We start from the raw sequence: 23,220 nt of genomic DNA, 5'->3' as shown, positions 1-23,220 counted from the left end.
TGAAATATTTGCACGTGCAGAAATTACTTGCCGATTTCGATTTTTGGACCGTCTGATCTAGGGTAAATGTATTATGTCTTTAGCGTTATCCATAAAATTTGATGACGTTTAAATTTTGGGGGTAAAAATTAACGTGCGGTACAAGTCGTCAAGTCCTAATTTGGTATTTGGATTTGGTTTAGAACTCTGCCACATTTTCTATGCATGTTAATCGTCTTATATACCAAGATTTAAGGTGGATTTTTCAATAACTTGCTCAGCATGTACTGCTCCAGTCTTGCTAGTTTATCATATCCCTTGAGGTTTTTTAGAGTATGATAGGATCGATGACTAATTGCCCCTCTCTTGCGGAATGTACGTTGAGGAATTTGAGGAACTTGAACATTGCTCCCTTTTTTAACTTTATAAACCTCGAACATAATATCACAAAGCCGTTATGTCTTGCACAACTCATAATTAACTAATCGATCCAATATTCCAATGATCGATATGTAAATAATTGTTAGTAATATCTTTAACTTTAGTTTCGATTATGTAATTAGTACATTAATTAAATCTATATGCTCATTCGTAATGATAATAAATAATATAACTACTTAACCAGTTAGGTAGTGTACTTTAAACTTAGCTATACTATGTATGCATGTATACATAAATAGTGAAACGAAGAAATTACTTCGTAACTAAAGTATTAAATTTTAAGATTATCGAACACGATTTTGTAGTAATAATCATTGAAAATGATAACCGACTGTAAATATTAATTAATGACTAATTGATTCATAATGTAGGACTAAAATAATTTTCAGAGTTAGATCGCATAAGCAAACACGCATGCAATCTCTCAATTTAAATAGGGAAAAATGCACGAACAGTGTCTGAAGACTCTGAGGACTGTCAAAATGATACCTTAACTTTCAAATGTATCAATGTGATACCTGGACTTATATTTTCTTGTCAACGTAGTACCTACATCAACTTTCCGTCACGGCACCGTTAAATTTACCACGTGTGAGGCACGTCAGGTACAAAATGAAGGTAAAAAGACTGATTTGCCCATATAACTGACATTTTAAATATTTTTTTTTTGGTAAAAATATTTTAAATATATATATATTTTTTGGTAAAAAGACTTATTTACCTTTAATTTTTTTTCACCCCTCCACCTTTCGTCTTCTTCCTCTCCCCTTGATCAACCACTCTCTAAAAAGATTGTTTGGCCTCACCGATTCCTCCCGCAACAACACCTCAGTACTCCTCGATTTCAGGCACACGGCGCTGACGCTGTTGACCTAGACGAAAGGATCGGCGGCGCACTTCATCACCGATTTCAGATCTTCAACAAGCGAGGCTTCGAGAAGACTCTGTCCAACATTTTGGAGGACGAAATTGAAATTGAAATTGGGATTTGGATTTGGATTTGGATTTGGATTTGGATTGGGTTCTCTGGAAACTTCGACGGTACTCAAAGCGGGACTTGAGATCGAGGAAGGAGGAGGATGGAGAGATCGTCTATATCATTATTTGCTAGTGTTTTTGTTGTAGTTAATATCTTGATATTAATGGATTTTGAGTTTGAGTTCGAGTTTTGGTGGAGGTGTGGGTGTGGGTGGTGACAGAAAATGAAATTCAAGGTTTCTGCAAGGTCTTCTTGGTTCTTCTTCTTCATTGCCCATTTCACAACAGGTCTGCATTGATGTTGTTGAGGCGATTTCAAAGGACGAATGAAATTTTGTGTTAATTCGATCTGATACATCTGTGATTGTTTTGGTTGTTTTGCAATCCAAGTCTTCATGCTTTCTTTGTTGGACTTGGAGGTGTTGAAGAGGCCATCGACCTCGCGGCAGAAGTTGATAAGGCAGCGGGTCTCCTCCTAGATCCAATGCTCGACCCGCTTCTTCGGGTACAGACCTCGTGGTCCTCGCCGCAGCTGCTAGCATGGTGTGGCCACTAATTAAGGCAGACTTGGGAGTTGAATATGGTTTAATGATTTTGCAGAAACAAGTTGGACTTGGTTTTGTGTTTTAGAAGTGAATCGAACAAGGGAGAAGCTTTGCTAAAAAAAATTATTTCTCATTCTTTTTTGTTCTTGGAGTTCCCAGATCTTTCATTTCTCTTTCAAAATGAGTTTGTCGAGTTTAAGAAGATGAACAAGAATGGGTTCAAGAACATGAACAATTGAGATTTCTTTTGTTTTTTTTTTTTTTGCCTTTTTGCTGGGTTTGAGAAGATGAACAAGAAGAAATGTTAGGTTCATACTTATCAGATTGGATTTTTTTTTTTTTTGAGAATATATTGGATTGATCTTGGTTAATAGAAAAAGCAAAAGAATTTAATCATCTTTTATTTTCAATATAATAAATAATTCTGTTTTTATTTTAAATTTTAAATTTATTTATTTAGGATTTGATGGAGTGGAAAAAAGCTTTTTTGCCCTCATTTTCGGCCTCACATGCGTCACACGTGACTTGAACTGACGGAGCTGTGACGAAAAGTTGATGTAGGTACTACGTTGACAAGAAAATATAAGTCCAGGTATCACATTGATACGTTTGAAAGTTCAGGTATCATTTTGACAGTCCTCAGAGTCTTCAGACACTGACTGTGCATTTTTCTCATTTAAATAACTAGATATGTCTATTAGAAAAATTCTCGCGTATGTTTATTCTAAATGATCAATATCATATATGTATTAGAAGAATAAAATGATAAACAAATTTCAAACTAATTACATTTGTGTTGTTCTATTACCAGTTAGGTGGTATGAAATTAGAGAGCTTATGTATCAATTATAAAATCTTTGAGATTAACATGTGAATAGGTGATCATGTGGCTCGTAATATTGCACCTCCATGAGTCCATGTGACATGTGAGTACTCTTTAAGTTCACATAACTCAACTAAGCTCGATTTCCGCCCTCGGCCTGAAAAGAAAAAAAAAACTCCAAATATATTTCCATAAGCTGAGCTTAAATTATACAACTTTCACAAGTAGTTGAACTAATAGTATCTTCAGCAAAATGATCATGAACTTAATTAATCAACAACTCACTTGCTACATCCTCATTTCTCCCAACTCTAAACATTTGTTTTGGGTAACACAATTTTCATTGCCACGTAATTTCAAAAACTGGTCGCGATAATAACCAAAAATTTAATCATTTTTAAGGTACTGAGGCCGTTAATTTATTCCTTTGACATGACCAAGTAAAGCAGGACAAAACCAAACGACGAGACGCCCCAGAAAATGCCATGCATGTACGGTGGCGTAGGGTATCACCCCTCTAACCAGTAAGGTTCGTTTGGGTGGTGGGCCCCGCACCCGCCGCTATTGTTGGCTTATAGACGAGGAAGGAAAGTTGCGTGGGTCCCCCCTTAGGGTATAGGGGGAGGAGCCTAAAAGGCTGAGGGGCACTTGCTCAATTCAACTTCTTCTTGTTGTGTCCACCGATGCGCATTGCGCACTAACTTGCATAAAGTGTCGCATATATAACATGGATCATGGAACGGAAAGCCACCACCACAGACGACACGCCGTCCAAGACGATCCTGAGCCGGCTGGTGATCGACTCGGCTCGGCTGCCAACTTTCCCTTTTGGGCGTTTCTTTTAACAGAGACTGTTTTATAAAACTTTCCTTTTCCGTTTTTTATTGAGGGAAAGGGCTTCGCTGTCTAATTCGAATTCATCGCCAAGAATTTGCATGATAACAGAGGGAAGCTTCTTTCAGAAGGTTGACGTATACCTGTCATTCATGTGAGTTAGCTTCCATCTTCCATTATTCTTAGAGGTACCAAATTCGATCTATAAATATGTTTAGTTCTAAATTCGAATGCATATAAGATAAGATAATATTAAGTGATTGACATGCACTATGCTGATCGTGTCAAGGTTGGCCCTAAAAATTTTGGCCTCTTGGGGTGCCCTAATGGCTGGGGTAGACTCGTTCAATGAGGTAGTTCTTCGTGCAGAGGAGGATTTTAGTTAATGACCCTAAAACATTTGTGCAAGCATTGAATTTATAGGTTATACAAGTCTAATGGATCGAGTCTACGTGTTCGACCTAGCATTCGTAGGTGCCCGACTTGAGAGTTTGAGACGGGTTCATCTAATGAGGTTTGAATTCTCTACGGCTTCTCCACCTTCTTGCATTATAGGATGTTGGTAAAAAATATGAACATACATTTTAGTTATACAAGTTTTTGATGATAAAAAATTAGGCGGCTCATAAAAATTGGATGTACATATATATATATATATATATATATATATATATATATGTTATGATGACTTACTTTTCTCTCATAGAAACAAATTTAATTTTTCATCAACTTTGACTTTCTTCACGTACCGTACTGAATTAAGTCTATTATTAGCTAGGGTTAAATAATTTCCAATATCTCTAATGTAATAACTGATAATATGATTATGCTAACATTAGATCAATCTACATGTTTCAAGATTCGATCTCCAGTACCTGAAGCAATTAAATATAGATGGACTAATTATTATTAACATGCATTTCGATCACTGAGTGTCCATATTATATGCCAAGTATATGGTTTAGCTTTGGCATACATAATCAGTGTTATATATATGTTGATCAGTTACATGACATTAATTAACCATGATAGGATACGTTGACAGAACCTGCACATCCATATTATTTCTAACTTTTTAACAAGAACATTAGTAGTTGTGCCTCCTACGCACCTTTAACATATTCTAATGAATTTCCTTTTGTTTAATCCATTAGGGCATAAATCTTTACCTGTCACTTCCCATTATACTGCAAATGAATAATTTTATCCTTTTAACCCTTTCCATTAGGGCATAAAGCCAATGTTGCTAAAAGGATGACAAAGCCATCCTCTTTAAGTGAACTACCCGTTAAACAATTTTAACTTTCAGTCTTTTTAACCTTTATTTGATTCTACCCGTCAAAAATAATCTTTATTCCCTACGTGACCAAGTTTGCAAGCCAAGCCAAAGCTTAAGTGGGATAGAATGCCCTGGATTCCATTGTTACCTTTTCTAGCTAGGTCAAAATCGAGGGTTGCACATGAGGTATGAGAGGTCCGAGTGAAAAGTAGGGTGCCCATTTGAATGGAGACCATCCCATGACTCAGACCCACAAAGACCCACAAAACTACAAAAGCACTTTCTAGAGAAAAAGTCAATTTGCATTTCAACTCAAATTTGTATTTATGAAATTAGACTTGGTTGCCAATAGACACCCTACATGTAATTATATTATGCACCAACATCAATCTATGTCGTATATTTATTTTGGGAAACCAAATCGTGATGCCCTTGAACACATTGATAGTGACAGAGACTAATGCTTTGTGATATTTGGACTTAGATTTTCACCGTCATGATTATGGCCGACTTGAAGGTGTGACCAATTCAGGTATAAGAATTTTAGTTAGTGTTGTATTGCTAATTATATTACACTATTTCAATGAAAATGCTAAACGATAAATAATGTTCTTTTTCAAGATGTGATGGGTGCCTCACAGCCTCGTTGAATCTACGCTACAATTAGATTGTTTCCTTGTAAATTGGATGGAGGAGAAAAATTGCTTGGTTCTTCTTTAATAGGTCACTAATCAAGAAAATTTACGAATGATAGATTTTACAAATTGTTATCGCGATTGAAAATACATATAAATATGCTAGCTTGAACTTAACACAAACTTTAAGATATCCAACTCGATATACACCCTAATTGAAATACATAAAATTATGTATACGAATGTACAATGCTACCTTTTATGTCATGAAATTTAAAGTAATCATTGTAAACTAATAAGAATAATGTTAGGCTGTGTTTGATCATTATTCTAAGTTCAACAAATAGCTTGAACTTAAAATAACCACATATATTCAGTTTTTTCATGCATGGTAGATCGAATAAGATCTTACACACCCACAATATATTACACTTGGACCTAACGACTATGGATATTACTATATATTCCGAAGCCAAAACCATTTAAACACGAAGAAGATAAGGAACCCTTCTACATTCACACAAAACATGAGACCACCCCATTTCCTTGAACGTGCTTGTGCCCAAAAGCACTTTAATTTTGTTAAAATTTGGATGGTGGAGGACAAAACCCACACACCAAACCTAGACCATCCAAACTAAATCAAGCAGAAAGTGATCGTATTTTTTTTCATATTTATCGTGATAAAGCGTCAAAAATGTCCCAACATGCAATGTGGCATGTGATCTTCACGGCCGTTAAGCTATGAAAAAGATATATATACATGAACACAAAGCAAAGCTAGCAGAAATGGCCGGATTCCCGTTCCTAATTTCATAGTTTTTATGATCTGTTAAATCTAGGTGATGGACAAAGAAACCAATTAAGAAGGTGATCCAAGAAAAAGAAGAGCTTGATTCTTGGTCAGGCCACTCTATTTTTACTATAAACTAAGTAAAGATGTCCTCCTTTTTTCTTTATTTGGTTTAAAGCCACTGCAGCATGTTAAAGTTTGTTTTTGTATTAATAGCTTAGAGCTGTAGTACTGTTACACCCAACTTCTTAGCCAGAACTCGATTAGTTAATTAATTAGGTAGAAAATAATAAATCTACTTGGATTACAGGAGATTTTGGAGATCGGTCTCTAGATGCATAAAACAAGTGCAGGTGCTTCAGCTCCCTTAAATCGATGTTATAAATTTATAATATATGTTCGTTAAAGTTGGTTGATATCGTGTACGTGTTTATGGCTCCTCCCGACCATATTGATGTGTCAAGACTTGGATACAACATCATCTCCAAATACTAGATTAATTTTCTACATCAACTTCGTACAATACTATGGCCTACCACGTATTCCACCCAGGCACGGAATCAGAAATTAAATTTGAGGTGGACTAAATTTTTAGAAATCAATAGATTTAATTATTTACATCAAGAAATCGATAAATACTCAAATTCTAACATGAATTACTCAAATTCTAACATAAATTACATTCTAATTTCGTCAAAAATTTCATTATAGAAGAGAAGTTAAAGTGTAATACATTCACAAGGTTAAGAGAATGGGAATGAGTGCAGCAAAGAAGAGAGACCGACCCCTATAATAATGATGTGCAAAGAGAATTAGAGAAGTGAGAGTTGAGTATGGGAAATGCAAAACCGGGTAGAGAGAGGAGGAGACAGAAAACTGAAAAAGATGAGAGAAAAAGGAAAAAAGTTTTCTTTGTCTAGTTGTCTACTTGTTATTTGCAAACTACAACATATCTTAATCATACATATATATAATAATTTTTTTCCCCTACATCCACTGATTCCACCACACGAAACTAAATTAATTATACTTTATTGACGTATAATCAAAATGTACTCTTCGATCATGTAATATGATGGTTCATTGCATTCTATATATGACTTGTATTGATCGATGATTTCGTAAGCAATGGTTAGCTAGGGTTCCTTGTGATTCCCAAATTCATAACTAATAATTTAAGATTGAGGTGTTATTGAAAATCTTATTCACAATTTATCTTGCAACAATTGACATTAAAGTTTTATTTACCTATTGTATTCATAATATATTTCAAAAGCAAAATTTACCAAATACTCGACGGTGACAGTTTTTTATTTTGTTTTAACCGGGTAAATTCACTCGAGTCCCGATGTTCCACTTTAGCCCCAAAAAGTATTAATTTGTAGTATATTATATACTTTCGAATCCCTCCTCTCTTTCAGTAATTTTTGTTTCTTGTCCGAGTCGGATTTTGTGGACTGGAAGGCAAAGCCACAGAGCCTCATAAGTCATTTGGCTGCAATGCTGCATGCAGCACATGAAAATATATAAAGAATAAAGTACATCCTTATTTTCTTGTAAGGGCTAGTTAATTAAGATTTATTATTATTATTATTATTATTATATTTTTTTAAAGAATGTAGCTAATTAAGCTTTCTACTCTACACATTCTAGCGTAAACAAGTGACAAATAATTAACAATGTTCGCACTAAACTAATTAATTGGCCTCAACGGACAAATACTTTTTGATCAGCACCTATGCATGACAAAAAATCTATCGAAGCATATCAACATCATTTATACTACAAAAGCCAACAGAGACAAACAAAAGAAGAAATAAAATATAGTTACCAACCATCTTATACCTAGGTTAAAATTTAATCATTAAATAAAACGGCACCCCATAAACACTATCTCTGATTGTTAACTGTCATCATCTTCCTAATTAAGTTAATGAACAAGTTTCCTCTCAAGATTAGGGTATCTCAAAGTCAAAAACCTTTACTTAGATAACTAATAGTTAAATTCATATATATATAAAACCCTTTGTTCATGCTATTTTACTTTAGGTAGTCGATTTAAGAGTTTTCTCACGCTTAAACCTAAAAAACTAGAAATAAAAAATTACTATCAATAGTCGCTTAATCCCCTACTCTAACAACACAAATAGATCACGTAGCAAATTATAAATCGAACAATTCTATGCGCAACCGTAAGAAATTGAGTTTTTGTCGGAATCTATAAGTAATACAAGAAATTTAGTCAATGATCCATAAAAACTTTAAATGTCTTCTGCAATAACTCCCTCCTAGCTACGCATGGTCGGCATGGATCCTTGTTGTATACTTCATCGACCTTAAGACCTTGGCGATCATGCTTCAAATTCAATATGATGGTTTAGTAATCAGTTTGACTTTCGCCAAATCTTACAGTACTATAATTATATGTGTATATGTGGGGATTTGCTAAGCATGTATAATATAGGGTGTGGCATCGTACGTAGATGCCACATCACATGCATATATGTGTCTCAAAGATCATTAGTCCCCTCCATAATACTTTGTGTCAAAGTTGAATTGTGAAAGGCGTTTCTGTCATATTAACTAATTGCTAGAAAACTCAGCACGCGTGAGCTAGCATGCTGTATATTTGTTATTCATTTTCAGGCTTGACCTAATGCTTAATGAAAAGAATAGAACTGTGTTTAATTTCCCTCTAATCACAAGGCACTAATAAATTTTTTTTTTCAAAAAAGAAGAACGATAATAAAAAAATACATGAATATTGGTTTTATTTGGGCACCAGCTATTGTCATATTAAGAAATCCACTATCTAGCTACTACTTACTGCGTGGAAAAGAACAAGAAATAATACTTTCTTAGTTTGGTAACCTTGATTAATTTACTTGATGACTTTGATGTATATGCATGTTTGAGGAATTATTTATATATGTATATGTGTAATAGATATGTCATTAACACAATAAATATTTTTTTTTCCTGAAAATGACATGATAATTCTCAGTCTAGCTAATGTTGCTAACAGCATGTTGATATATTGCTGCTGCCCTCATAGGCACGTATGCAGCATGCTTTGCTTAGCCTCTTGATATTATATAATCAGGTGTACCAAATTATTATACTAATTAATTTACTAGAAAATTAATCAAAATGGTAAGTTGGTCGTTTGATAAATAATAGTTTAACTATAGCATTTAAAACGATCACTTAATCTAGTAACATAAGTATCTTTTTAAATTAGAGGTTTCGAGTTAGATCGAAATACACTTGAAATCCCGATAGTTTTCTCATCTGCTTAGCATGCATGCATCAATGCATCAAGTCCTTTTAAAATTTAAAAAAAAAAAAAAACAACTTTTGGGAAAGTTCCCTGCTCTATTTTGAATATGATTAAATGTGGGTCTGGATTAATGTAATAATCCTTTGACGAGCCAACCTATTTACATGAATCTGTCACTTGAAGCAATATCGATCTTCTGCCCCTTTTCAACCGGGCAATACTTTTTCACTTTTGGATTCAATGGTGGCTATGGAAATGGTCCATCATTAGATTAGCATTATAAGCTTAAGAATACCACGATGTTTAGCCCTACATTAACAAATATGTTACCAAATGGTCCTACCTTTAATAAGTTTCAGGCTTTCAACATTGAACTTATTTTAGGGTTGTGACGCTTACACAAACCCAAATAATATTTTTAAATTAACTTTTTTTCTCTTACACTTTAAATTTATAATAATATATATAATGACAAATCAATCATCACAAAATACAAATAAAATAAATATCGATATTTATGGAAAATTGACACTACACTAATGAATCAATACACTAGCTCGCTAGTGGTAATTAAATCGATCTACTACTGAATTGCACTATGCATATATCACTATTGAAATTGAGGTATTGATCACTAATGTAGCTAAATGGATGAAATCTCCATGCATACTAGGGTTTCCATGTCCTTAGTAAGTTAGTATGCTTTCATGAGAATCGTCAATATTATAAAAGATTGAAACAATATATAGCATGCATACAGACTCACCGGAAGTCACAACACCATTCCAAAATCCCCGAAAGACCGAAATCAACTCTCCGACGATCATTCAAGCCTTCCTGCTCGCCAACGAAAGTTCCAAAAGCTGCAGATCAATCGCATCCAACCCACAGAATGGAGATCGTTAGCCGAATTTAGGGTATGGAGTACATATTAGTCATAACTGTCTTTGACGTCAAACCTGAATCACAATGTGAAACAAATAAACAGAGGATTAAATAAGTCTATATAGTCTTAGCTCACATATAGGTGGAACTAGCAATTATTTGGTATATAGTGAATGGGTTGTACGTGCAGTATATGCCGTCATATATCCGCATGCTGCTGAGGGCCTGAAACAAATAGAACTTTGAAACCTTCTACAAGAGGCAGCTAAATAATACAAAACAGTCAACGAAATATTTCAAAACTGGACCCATAATTTATAGATATATATGTAAACTGAAGGAAAAAAAATCGGTGAATTATTAGTTTAGAGGATTATTCGAAGTTTGTAGTCGTATAAGAATTAAATAATGGGAAGAACAAAACATGGTCATGGACTCATATGGTGTTTAATGCCGCCAGGCACGAATTCAATTCAAGAAAGGTGGCCCACTGTCCCACTGGCCCAACTCTAACATGTAGCATCGGAGAAAAATTATTTCGGCGATCGTTCTATATAAATTTCGTCTATAGCATCACTCTCGGTGTTAATAAATTTATGTTAAATTTGAGAGGAAAAAAATGTCTTCACGTGAAGAACATAAATTGAGTGAAATCACACATAATACATATATATATATATATATATATAATTTTTTTTTCATTAAGGATAAATTCCTTTTTTGTTTTGGATTAGATACGTACTCTTGAGATACTTAATGCAAAGAAACAATTTTCGTACATTGTTTGATCTAATACATGACACCATGAGATTTTATAGGATTCTTCTATCAAGGTACATGTAGGTTATGTTTACATATACATGTCTATTTTATCGAGCTTTCTAATTAACTCAGTTCGCTACGCTCTTTGTACGAGTAGAGAAACTTAGAAAACAAAAAATTTCACTACATTAAAACCTGTAACAGTTCATTGAGGCTTAAGTTGCCCACTTTCTTGTCATCAGGTCCACCAACTTCCTTGATCTTCCGACAGTGGGCAGGGGTCACCCCCATTGTGATTAAGCAACATTCAACATTTTAAGGAGGGACTCACCTTCAGCTGAAGGACAAAGAGTTTGTTATAGGGTCCATGCCAGTAAATATTATGAAGCAACAAAACAGACTTCGCCAAGTGGGAAAAAAATTTGATCATAAGTATCACAAGTCATGAATCATGATATTTTGTGAAGCACATGAAGAGAGCCCTAGCCTTGGTGGCTTGGTGTTTGAACGAGCAGTTGGGTGGTTAGGTGGGTTATATGACCATATTGTTCTGCTTCATGTATACTAATGGAGAATGAGAAATGAGTTGGCTGTGAGATCAGTCACGTTGTTCTACTTGCATATCACAACCAAAACTTCCAAAGACTCGTCTGATCTAACAACAAGGGAAATAGGTAATGAGGTTTATTTGGCATTTATGGTTTGTCCAAAGATCTACGCAACTGAGCAAAATAATCAAATAAGTAAATTGGGATGTTAGTTCAATATTAACCACCAACTGAAGCACGAGATTTATAACCGGGTTTAGCCCACATAAGTAATCTCATGCTAATCAAGCGCAAAAAAAAAAAAAAAATGTTACCATTAAGCTATTATCAAAATGGTTACCAATCACGATAATGCAAAACATAAATTTTATATTGGCAGCATATACCTTGCCATACAAATCACTCAACCTCACATATGATTTTGTACAAGAAATGGTATATGTACTGAGCTCGAGATATTCTGTACTAGCCCTAACCCTTAAGCCTAACCTTGAGTCTTAGTAATTTGGATTTATTGATTTATTCACAGAAGAGACCAAAAAAAAAAAAAAAAAACCAGAAATGGACCAAATAGAGGTTTGATTATTGAGCCGACCATTTGTGGGCTAATATTAATATGTTGGGCTTCTTGGATCCTGCAGGATCAACCCCTAAAAGAAGTAATCGAAAAAAAAAACCCCTAAAGCAGTGACAAGCAAGATGTTCACAGACGAAGGACGATCCTGCTTACAAGGAGATAAGCACAGTACACTAGAACAGGGGAAATACCTCAGAGAGTTGGGTCACAACCCTCCAAGAACCATGGTATTGACATAATGAGCAAAATTATCATTATTTACACGATGAACATTATCAGAACATTCAACATTCTTGGTCATCAGAAGCATCTTCTACTCAAGTGCCTTTACATCTCATCAACAAGGCAATAGAGAGGCATAAAGAGGCACAAGCAACAGAAGTTGACTCTCAATAAGAGACCATCTAAACCTTAAGCCTACACCACGTTGTGAACCTGAATAGTAAGAACTGGTCAAAATGACTAATAACAACCACATTGTGACAGTTCAATATCCCCATTGTAACAGTTCAATATCCACAGCTTAGACCTTATCAACCACATCTCCCAAGTTTGTGCTGAAAAAGGTAGCTCATGGGGCCAAACACCTGCTCCATTGAAACTACAGCAACTAGAATAGCATGTATCAGGAAAATTCAAGAAGAAAATGAAAGAGATGGCATGTTATGATGAACTCATGAACAGAACTTATTACTGACCATTTGATGTAGCAGTAGCAAAAGTATGCAAGTGTCAAAGTCTGGAAAGCCTGTGATGTAAACATCATAGTGGGCCACAAATCGTTCCCCATGCCAAGTCACCTCTAGGCATCAAAACCTGTGCCAAAGAAGAAATGCAGACATAAACTTTTAGACCAGAGTATATGAGTCAGTCATTTCTACGTATGAATTACCATCAGCATAAGATCAGAGTCGAAAAGAGCTATCTGTGAAAAAATTATATCAATTTGTGGGTCAGATAGGAGAGGAACACTTCCAAACAAGCTAAATTAATACAAAGAAGATTGAAAAGAGTTAACCTGGTCAATTACAATAGTCCTTTAAACCTAGAAATAAAATTCTATTGATAGTAATGAGATAAGTAGGTTGAGCAATTCTTAACAGATAGGATTGTTCACCCCCTCTAGCTTAATTTCTCTTGAAACTCAGGTCAACCAAACAAAAGAAAGACAAAACACTGTCCGACAGTGCATGTTTGAGTGTGAATACATGTGAAACGGTGAGCGTTGTAGTGCCACTGAGAGTCAATGCAAGTTCCAGAATTTACTTGAGATAAGCATACTGAAAAGGGTGCTCATACTGCTTATACTGGCAAACATAGTATCAAACATCAATTTTAAGTAGCGGTAAGCTGGCATGTCAAACCTGGTTGACACAATTTGCAATAATGATGAAAGGTGCAATTCCAAGTGAAACAACATTATACGCCTTGTATGGTTCCACAATCTGAAAAAAGTTAGATTAGATAAAGGAATAAAGGTGGGAAGAAAAATTAATAAAGACTACTTATTAACAGATAATTGCCAAACATTTTCTTGCTGAACAAAATTTTCTTCAGATGAGAACCAAGAATGAGATAAGCATTCAATTACCAAATAATAAAGATCATTCGGGGTCTTTGAGCCGTACCTTTGTATTATGTATAATCCATAGCTGAGGTAATGCTGACACAGCTTTAAGATAAACTTTTCGTAGAAAGCCCACAAAATTCTGTTCAAAATGAAGTGCTCTGTGGATAGGGGAATGGCTACAGATAGCAGAAGACATGGCACCACCTAGATTAAGTTAAGAAATCAACAGAACAATCAATAAGGGAACCTAAAAAAGGAAAATTCATCTCCACAATTATAAAACTATACTGTGGACTATCATTACTTAATGTAATGCGTGATCTTTACAAAATTTTACGAGAGTTCAGAAACTTGCAATATGTGGAGCAGCGACAGTGCTGACATAGATTGGTCATTTTATATCCATCAAACTCGGGAAACAATGGGTTTTGAAAATGTCTTTCAACACATTTTCGCACCACATATATGGAAGCTAGGAACAAATCTACCAAACATTATGAAGCCAGAACAGTTAAAATTCATTTCAAGGACTCATAAAACAAAACTAAGAAACAATAACTTTTCCTAATTAAGCAATAACTTTTCCAAGAAACAAGTAGATAATCAAAACTTCCAACATTAAAGGGTAACATCCTACTGACTTAACATATTCTCAATGCCCCCGGGACGGGAAGATCATACACCAATTTTCACCGACTCAAACAAAAAATCAGCTTAGTACGTAAACCATTGGATTGTGAAAAAAGGACTAACCTAGTGACAGATTGGGAAGTTGTCTTTGCCCTCCATATAGCTGGACCTGACTTCGAACCGAATCATATAGATAATCCACAGCGTTGCCATCAGAATAGGCACCTCATGTAAGAACAGGACCCACCACTCATCTGTCATGAGCACACTGCAATACACCTTAATTCCCAGATACAGAGCCGTTAGTTCCAGTGACTTGAGGGAGAGTCCTGCAAATAGTGAAAATTTCAGAGAAAAAAAAAAACCTAAATTAAAGGTAAGGAGGCCAGGACATAAAGGTAAGAATTAATGTGCATATTTCTCGTTCAAATAATGCCACGGTTAAAAAGAAAAAAAAAATTCGACAACTTATTTCGATTTATGAAAAGATTGTCCATAAGTCCATTTTTAAAACTTCGCCAATTTATTTTAGCTGGCGCCCCTGTGACTCACTACTAGTCAAAACCCTAATTGTGAGAGACAGGTTTCTCTGTGTGAGAGAGAGAGAGCTTCTTGTGTACCAAGCCAAGCCATCAATGACGAAGAAGAGGGGGAGAGAGAGGCATCGGAATCCAAAGCCGTTCCTCGCCGAAGACGATGTCTCTGTGGCTTCTACACAGCTAACCAAACAGCCCAAAATGGCGCTCCAGCGCCAAGAGAATCTAGTTCTATCAGCAGGCATGAGCTCGAAAATCCTCAGAGAAGCTCAGATTCAGGAGAAGGAGATCGAGGAAGAGGAGAACACAAACGCCTTCACTGAAGAGCCGCACAACGATGAAGAGGACGACGAAGACTTTGATACGTTCCTTGAAACACATAGAGATGCATGATGAAGCAAACAAAGTGATGGAGGCCATACTGAATGAGACTGAAGACGAAGATGAGGAGAAGTTACTAGAGCGATTCTTATCAAAGGAGGAGGATGATGATGGTCCACAGCGTAATCTCGCAGACCTCATACTTGCAACCATTAAGAACAAACAGTATGATGTCACCTGTAAGAATTTTTCATCTCAAAGTCTGCTCAAGGTTTACAATTAGTGATGTTAATGAATCCCAACTACTATAGTTCAGACAACTCTTGGAGATACTGTTCATATATTAAGTTGCACCATTTAGAAAATATTGGTATCTCTTCATTGACATATTGTAACGATTTCTTTGGTCTCAGATGCTAGGTCTTTGGTTAAAATGGATACAGATTGCATAGAAGTCTACAAGGGGTAAGCAATCCCTCCATTATTCCATTAATGGATTTGACATGTTAGGTCAAGGAAAGTTATCTTTTAATTATTGCCTCTCTTGTTCTAGATGGTGCGAGATCCAAATTGATTTGTACAGTTATATAAATGTCATATATATATATATATATATATATATATTTATGTATGCATGTATATGTAATACCGAAGTTGTTGATGGTGGGTTTAAACAGGGTTGCAAAGTTTATGAAAAGCTACAGTGCCGGCAAGATTGCCAAACCATTCAAATTTATCCCTGCACTGCAACAATGGGAGGATGCCCTCTATTTCACTGAGACTGATAATTGGTCACCAACTGCTATGTATGAAGCTACAAGAATTCTTGCTTCTAATTTGACTCCACAAAAAGCAGAACGTTTCTACAAGCATGTCTCGCTCCCACGGGTGAGACAAGAAATTCGGAATAAGAAGAAGAAGAAGCCCTTGCATTTTTCCCTGTATCAATCTCTAAGGAAGTCCGTCCACAAGCGTGCTGCCTTTTTTAAAGTAATACTGTTGCCTTTGTGTGAGGTATTCCATTCTTCAAACACGTGATGATTGTCTACCTAAATTCAATTCTCTTAAGGTTGAGTGTGATGCTTGTTTGCTTGACACTCACTCATAAATTTCCTTTTCTTCATGATATGTTTAGTTTGTCTTCTATTTCTTATTAACGCAATCCACACAGTGAATGGATGGTGGATTGATGCAGAACTTTTCTTTGGCTGATCCATTGGTATTATTGCAACCCAAGTTTGTAAAATGTGATATATATTCTTCAAAATTCCATAATACTTCAAACGGGATGTAGGGAACTGATAATATTATTCTGTTTTTCACTTTTTGCATGCTTTTGGCGACTCTAATCCACTGCGTCCCCCCTGCTCTTTTATTAACAGTCAAGGACATGCACTCTAAAAGAAGCCTTCGTTGTTGGGAGCATCGATCATACAAAAGGTTCGAATTTCTGCAAGTCATGCAGGGTATGTTGGCTTCCCCTCTCAGATTGTTTTTGATTACTAGATAGAGCTTTTGAGATTACGAGTTTGTTTTGGAATTTGAATAGTAGGTAGCAAAAAAACTTGCTAGTCGAAGTGTTTTATTTTCCAAATGTGTTTGATATAAGTGTAAGGATACTAAAGTAGTAAATTCTAAACCTTGCATACTTTTAGGAGCAGGCCCCAGAGTTCTATGAACATAATTAGTTTAATTTAGGAGATGTTCTTAAAAGTGGATATCTTCTCCACTGTCATGTACTATTTGAGCTTTGTTGCTAATAAAAGTTTCTTTGTTCTTCTATAAAGAAGAAAGTTAACGGTGGTCCGTTGAATTTCTGTTCTGTACCAAAATCAAATAAACATTACTGTATGTAAGGAGTCCACCAATTAAATCACCAAATCCGAATCAACCAAATGATCCTTTTCCCCCTCCATTCATTCTGAGAAGAGAGAGAGAGAAAAAATAAAAATCTCATTCAGATTTCAATTTCTTTTGCCACACGTATAGGAATCCAAAGGAGGAATATAGTAAACTTTATGTGTTAACCTCCCCTCCGTGGTTCCCGAAAACTAATTGCCTTATTCTCTTTGAATTGGGTTTTTATGTATTACACTTCTCTTTGTTTGGTATTCAAAAAGTTTTCTTCTTTGGTGTATGCTTATGGAAGTTACCATATTTTATGTAATTTCTTGTGAGCATCTAGGAGGTCTCTGATAAATTCTTCTAATGTATTTGCAGTGCTGCAATAATGATGCTAGCAGAGATGGAATATAGGAGCGCAAGAAGGTATCAGCTCTATGAGACTATGACATTTAGCATTGTCAACATATTAGTTTGAAAGACTTGAGTATATTTAGTATTGTCAAGATGTGTACTTGAGCATATAGGATTTTGATTTGGGATATTTATTGATTTGTTAGAGACATAAGAACCACAAAATTTATGCTTTTTCATATGGAGGAGAGATGAGGTTTCCTGATGCTAAAGAAAGTATTGACGATCTCATTCTCTAAACTTCCTCAGTTTCTTTATATACAATAATATTGTAAATGTTGATTTGTATCCTTCTGTGATCTGTCCAGTATATGAATTTTATTAAGACTTTAAGAGTTATGTTATCATGAAAGGAAGAAGATCCACCGCTTATAATGTTACTGTTAGCAAAGCTAGTCAACGTAAACGTCAATATGATTCAGTTGGCCAATAAGATGCTGTCCAGCTGTAACGCATGTAGTGGTGACCTGTTGCTGATGTGCTGCTGATGTGTACTTACAGGCTGTAATAGCTAGGAAAGTTTTTTTGTTTCGTTTCATTTCTCTACTACTATAAATAGCTCTTGCATTGTAATAATTTCTACTACTTCATTAATTGGAAAAACTCTCAGATATTTTTGTCTGAAGCTCTCTTTTCTCTCGGTGAGTTCATCTTCTTCTTCCTCAAGCTTAAAGCTTATAGATTCATGGCAGCAATGTTATCAGTTACTTGACACTGTAATTGTTGCAGTTATTTTATAAAGCTTCTTTTGGAGAAACAGTATGCTTTGCCAAATCCTGTAATCGAGGCTCTTGTTGCACATTTTATGAGATCTGTGGAGGAACCAAGAGTAATGCCTGTGATATGGCACCAGTCTCTTCTTGCATTTGTGCAAAGGAAGGTTATAACCGTTATAACTTTGTAAGAGGTTTTTGCTTGCCTAAATGATTAATGAGCAGCAATTTTCTTCCAATTTTGAGTCATATTTAAGAGTTCATGATTTGTGGTTTTTTTTTCTTTCCAAATTACAGTTGGTGTGCATAATCCCTTGCAGGTACAAAAATGATATAACAAAGGACAACAAAGATAAGCTTAGGAATCTTCTTGAAGCACAAAACCACCGTGAGGTAAGAGTAAATTTTCTCTAGAAGAACTTCAATTCCATAATCTGTGGCATAATGTAATGTAGGTGATTGAATCTTAGATTACTCCTGAAATAAGAAGGGAGCTATTTCATAGCTGCAATCATGGTGAGAAGGAGCATGATCATACGTCAAGTGATATCCTTCTTTTATTCTTGTTTTCTGTTATAATTAAATATTTTTAGCGATTTGAATTATAGAATATATATTATCACTGAATTCAAGAAGAAAATTGAATTGGTCCAACCTTTAAGTCCAAGATTCATATCTACAGAAACAATGCCAGAGTTGATAGCGCACGTGCATATTGGTTCAACCTTTAAGTCCAAGATTCATATCTACAGAATAATTTGGAAAAAAAAATTGGTACAAGTTGTGTTCCCCTTGACTTTACATACATTCTCTGATGTCTGTGTTCAATAAACCAATCGATGAAGACATGTTTGATATTCCAGAGGTGCCTCTGGAGGATGACTAATTCAATACTAGGTATGCCTTTTGTTTTTGTGGCAATGTTGTTCTTTTCCTCTTAATTTGATCTCTGTTTTACTAACATGGGATTACTTTGCCAATCCATGGTTGTATTGCAGGTGGGTCTGGCTAAAGAAATAATGCACAAGTACATGCTTGGGAGGAAATGCAATACTGTTCTTGCATTGGAATGGCATTAATGTAGCCACCTGGTATCAGGCAGTCAATGTGGTTACTTTTATACCAGTATTTTAGTTTTATGTTTTGGGTTGGGGTATGACACAATGAATCCTCAAACCCAGAAATGATTTTTCCTTAGCCCTCTTGTAGAGTTAAGGCTTCTACCTTTTGGGTTGGGGTATGAATATGACACAATGAACCCTCAAATCCAAAATGAGTTTTCCTTAGTCCCCTAGTAGAGTTAAGGCTTCTACTCTTTTGGCGGGAAGAGATGATTGGACAAGTCTTTTGTACCCAACTTGTTAATTTATTTTCTGGAGTGAAATTTATCAAACTATTGTTTTCTTTTTAGAAAATTTTCCTTTTCGGTCTACCTGCTTTTAAGGATGCTTTCTCAAAGACTTGACTTTAATTGGTCATGATGTTTTTCTTTGGTCAAATGTTTTGCCATGGAGGTTTCTATTGGTAATTGTTATCTCGCAGATTGGCCGGCTATGGGAAGTTGCTTAGTACTCCTATTTTTGTCCTTACAAAATTTTTAATACTTTAGTTAGTTTGGAGTTCTAGCTAGAAATTTCCCTTGAGCATTATGGATGAGGCCTACTATAGTGTGAAAATTGATTATTTGATTTACTGTGATTCCTGCTGTTTTGAAGCTTATGAAGAATTATACTCCCAGCTGATCAGGTCTCAAGATTTTCAATATTTGTATATATTCCCTATATTCCTGGGGTTTCTTGGACTGCAAGTTCCTCCGCTAGGACTCTTTAGAGTACTGTGCGTTTGATAATACATATATATTGTCTGAAGCAAGAAGTAGGTGGCTTCAATAGTGGAGTTACGTACTGAGCGACCTCATATTTTCTTCTATTGGTACAGGATCGACATTTTTCTTTTTCTTTTTGAGAATACAGGATCGACATTTAAAATTTTAAATGCAAATTCAATCTAAATGAGCAAAAATGATCAAATGTAAATAGTTAATGTTATTTTAATATCACCTGCACAAACCAGATACATTAGTGATAATGCTCATCTTATCCTTAGCCACCAGGGAAACTGATGCCACAATATTACATTATACGTTTAGCTTATGAATGCACACAGAATTACTTGATCACCAACAACAACACCACTGTTATTTATGAAAACCCATCAACCAAAAAGTTGAACCTTCAATCTTCATTACCTCCTACTGATCTCTCTTAAATGAGACAGTCTTTCCGGTACCACCAACATTCGATTTGCTAGATTTGAACTTGTTCTTTGCACGATCAATAAAAGCAGAAAAATGGACGTCCTTACTACCATCAATACCCTCCTGATCAAATTCTTGTATCTTCTTTGATGACATGGTTCTGATCTTGATCTTAGCACGAGTGATATATTCAGAAAACTTATCATTAATATCCACTCCTCCTGGTTTCTTACCATCATTCTTAACTTGTACTTCTTGTGCTTTCACAACTTTCATAGTAGCATTGATATGTTGCCCCTCCCCAACTGCTCCTCCTTTTGCCTGCAATGACTCGGACTTGGTCTTGTGCTTCTCCTTCTTGCCTTCCTGGCCATGAATAATGTGTTCAATAGCAATTACCTTCTTTTGGGCCACCTGTGCTGGTCCAGGTTCAATCTTAGCAGCAGCCTTGTGTGAGGTTGACAACTTTCCTCTGTTCTCATTTGGAGTACTAGCAGGCGGCAGAACCTCCTTCTTTTCAAACTTGATGGGAACCTGAATCACTGCCGACTTGTTGGACTGTTGAGGTTTGCTTTGGTTATCAATTATTTTCTTTCCGGCAGCATGATTGAGGTTTGCCAGTGGGGAACGATCTCTAGCAGGAGAGGAGATTCGGCGGAATGTTTGAAAAGCAGGATTGGCTGTAATGGCACTGAAGAGTTTCTCACACACCCCTGATGAATCTGTAGTAGTACTAGTACCATTGCCATTCTTTTCCATGAAGTATTCAAGTATATATGATAAAGTTTGAAACTTAATGATAGCTGAGAGCTTGAGGTGATGCATGAAATAAGGACCAGAGAAGGTATTTATATGCATTGTAATTTGTAATACCTCATGTGACTAAACTTGGGGTCTATGCAAGTAAAGAGAAAAGTATTTTGTCCATTAGTGACACATATTTGGTTTGGAATCATATTCTTCATCACTTTATGTGACCAATTTTTCTACGGATATTAGAATCTAAGAAAGAAAGCTTGCACAAAGAGATTATTAAAGAAATCTTTAGCTGGTTTCCACAACTACTTTGATTGTAACAGATTGGTTTCAGAAGCAAATGAGTTTTAAGACCGATTACTTCTAGAAATGAGCATGTACATTATGTGTGGATTGTATTCGATTGGCCAATTAACGAACCAATTAACCCTTGCAATTAGAGGAATCTTTCTCTTATGGCTTGTGAAATTGTGATGCTTTCGCAACTAAAAAGCTTGCAAGAATCATACTTTTGCAGCCTGGTGAGTGGTGGAAAACCAAATCAGGGTAGAAACATACACCAGCTTTTGAGTGATTGAATATGTTTCGTTCCCTTTTCCCTTGTCTTCGGTCTCCGAGTAAAATTCTAGGAAAGGGATCGAATACTTTTGAACTGGAATATAAATTTACTCATAAAGCAGCATATAAACCACCAATTCATATAACTGTAATGTGAAACCTTGAAGTTGATATGAACATGGCTAGATTCTTCTAGTCGTGAGACATGTTCAAAATCTTATCTATCTATTTCCTAATTATATATGTAGGTAAACTACCGACACTCTTTTAGACTGTGGCATCACTTTTATTAACTAATCATCCAGTGTTGTAGTATATATGAAACATGTTGTATTGTTCATAGTATAAAATGTCTATGTCATGTATAAGATAGGTATTTTAGGTATAGTGACTTGTGAGTCAAGCTTTATGCCAATGGGGAACAAGTGTGGCAATCATCATCATCACAACCACAATGTGAAGCTGCAAATGAAGAAGCCACAAGATGAGGCTACAATTGAAGATGCCATCAAGTTGTATCATTAATTACTTCAAAATGTATCCCTATAAATACCTCCTTTGAATGAAATGAAAGACACACTTGAAACTCTATTCTCTCTCTCTCTCTGTCAATTTACTTGTCCTTAAACACGTTATCAGCACGAAATTGCTCTAGAATTAGGATCGAAGTTGAGAAGAGAAGAGGTAGTTCATAATCTAATCGAAGCCATTTTCTCAAACCTACAAAAAACCTCCAAACCCTAGCTCATATCAAAGCCCTTGATTCAAGAAGCCCAGAACCGGTTTCAGAACCCCCAGAACCGGCCGGAAACCGCTCGAACCGGCTGCCGGAAGATCTGAACCGCTGCCGGACCGCTGTCGAGTCCTGCCGAGCTGCTGCCGAGTCCTGCCGAGCTGCTGCCGAGTCCTGCCGAGCAGCTGCGCAGAAGGCCTGCCTAGCACCTGCCGAGGAGCTGCCGAGCTGCTGCCGAAGACCTGCCGAGCAGCTGTCGATATCTGTCGAAGGGACCTGCCGAGCTGCTGCCGAAGGCCTGCCGAGCCCCTGCCGAGCTCCTGCCGAGAAGCTGCCGAGCAGCTGCCGAGCCCCCTGCACAGCACCTGCCGAGCTGCTGCCTAGCAGCTGCCGAGTTGCTGCCGAGCATCTGTCGACACGACTTTCCGACAACTTTTCCGGCGACTTTTCGGACACTTTTCCGGCGACTTTTCCGGCGACTTTTCGGACACTTTTCCGGCGACTTTTCGGACACTTTTCCGGCGACTTTTC

General features: G+C 36.1%; 1 protein-coding gene across 5 annotated transcripts; it reads left to right on the top strand.

The window, feature by feature from the left end:
- Positions 1–15,166: 15,166 nt before the first annotated feature.
- Positions 15,167–20,378, top strand: LOC112171592 (bystin). 5 transcript variants are annotated; one of them, XR_005801994.1, is made up of 7 exons: positions 15,167–15,653; positions 15,825–15,881; positions 16,094–16,430; positions 16,799–16,882; positions 17,637–17,684; positions 18,402–18,552; positions 18,706–18,755. XR_005801994.1 is itself a non-coding variant. In XM_040509143.1 (6 exons), exons 1-5 carry the CDS (start codon positions 15,433–15,435, stop codon positions 17,670–17,672), a joined length of 735 nt encoding a protein of 244 aa, XP_040365077.1. In that variant the 5' UTR covers positions 15,167–15,432; the 3' UTR covers positions 17,673–17,684; positions 18,402–18,575. The 5 variants fall into 5 exon arrangements, 1 of the variants encoding a protein (XP_040365077.1); XM_040509143.1 differs by lacking the exon at positions 18,706–18,755 and having other exon boundaries at positions 15,167–15,655; positions 15,827–15,881; positions 18,402–18,575; XR_005801997.1 differs by lacking the exons at positions 15,167–15,653; positions 15,825–15,881; positions 16,094–16,430; positions 16,799–16,882; positions 17,637–17,684 and adding exons at positions 18,257–18,313; positions 19,068–19,282; positions 19,384–20,378 and having other exon boundaries at positions 18,402–18,572; positions 18,683–18,778.
- The last annotated feature ends 2,842 nt before the right edge of the window (positions 20,379–23,220 follow it).

Source organism: Rosa chinensis, chromosome 6 (genome assembly GCF_002994745.2).
Source record: "Rosa chinensis cultivar Old Blush chromosome 6, RchiOBHm-V2, whole genome shotgun sequence".
In the NCBI taxonomy this organism is placed as follows: domain Eukaryota; kingdom Viridiplantae; phylum Streptophyta; class Magnoliopsida; order Rosales; family Rosaceae; genus Rosa; species Rosa chinensis.
The sequence above is the reverse complement of the archived record's forward strand: the minus strand, read 5'-3'. Positions and strand labels throughout refer to the sequence as shown.

Bases quoted from the DNA above. Each gene is read 5' to 3' on its own strand.
- LOC112171592 (XM_040509143.1), top strand. From the start codon at position 15,433: ATGAAGAGGACGACGAAGACTTTGATACGTTCCTTGAAACACATAGAG. The intron at 15,882-16,093 runs GTAAGCAATCCC...GGGTTTAAACAG, and splicing joins TGCATAGAAGTCTACAAGGG to GGTTGCAAAGTTTATGAAAA. The intron at 16,431-16,798 runs GTATTCCATTCT...TTTTATTAACAG, and splicing joins TACTGTTGCCTTTGTGTGAG to TCAAGGACATGCACTCTAAA.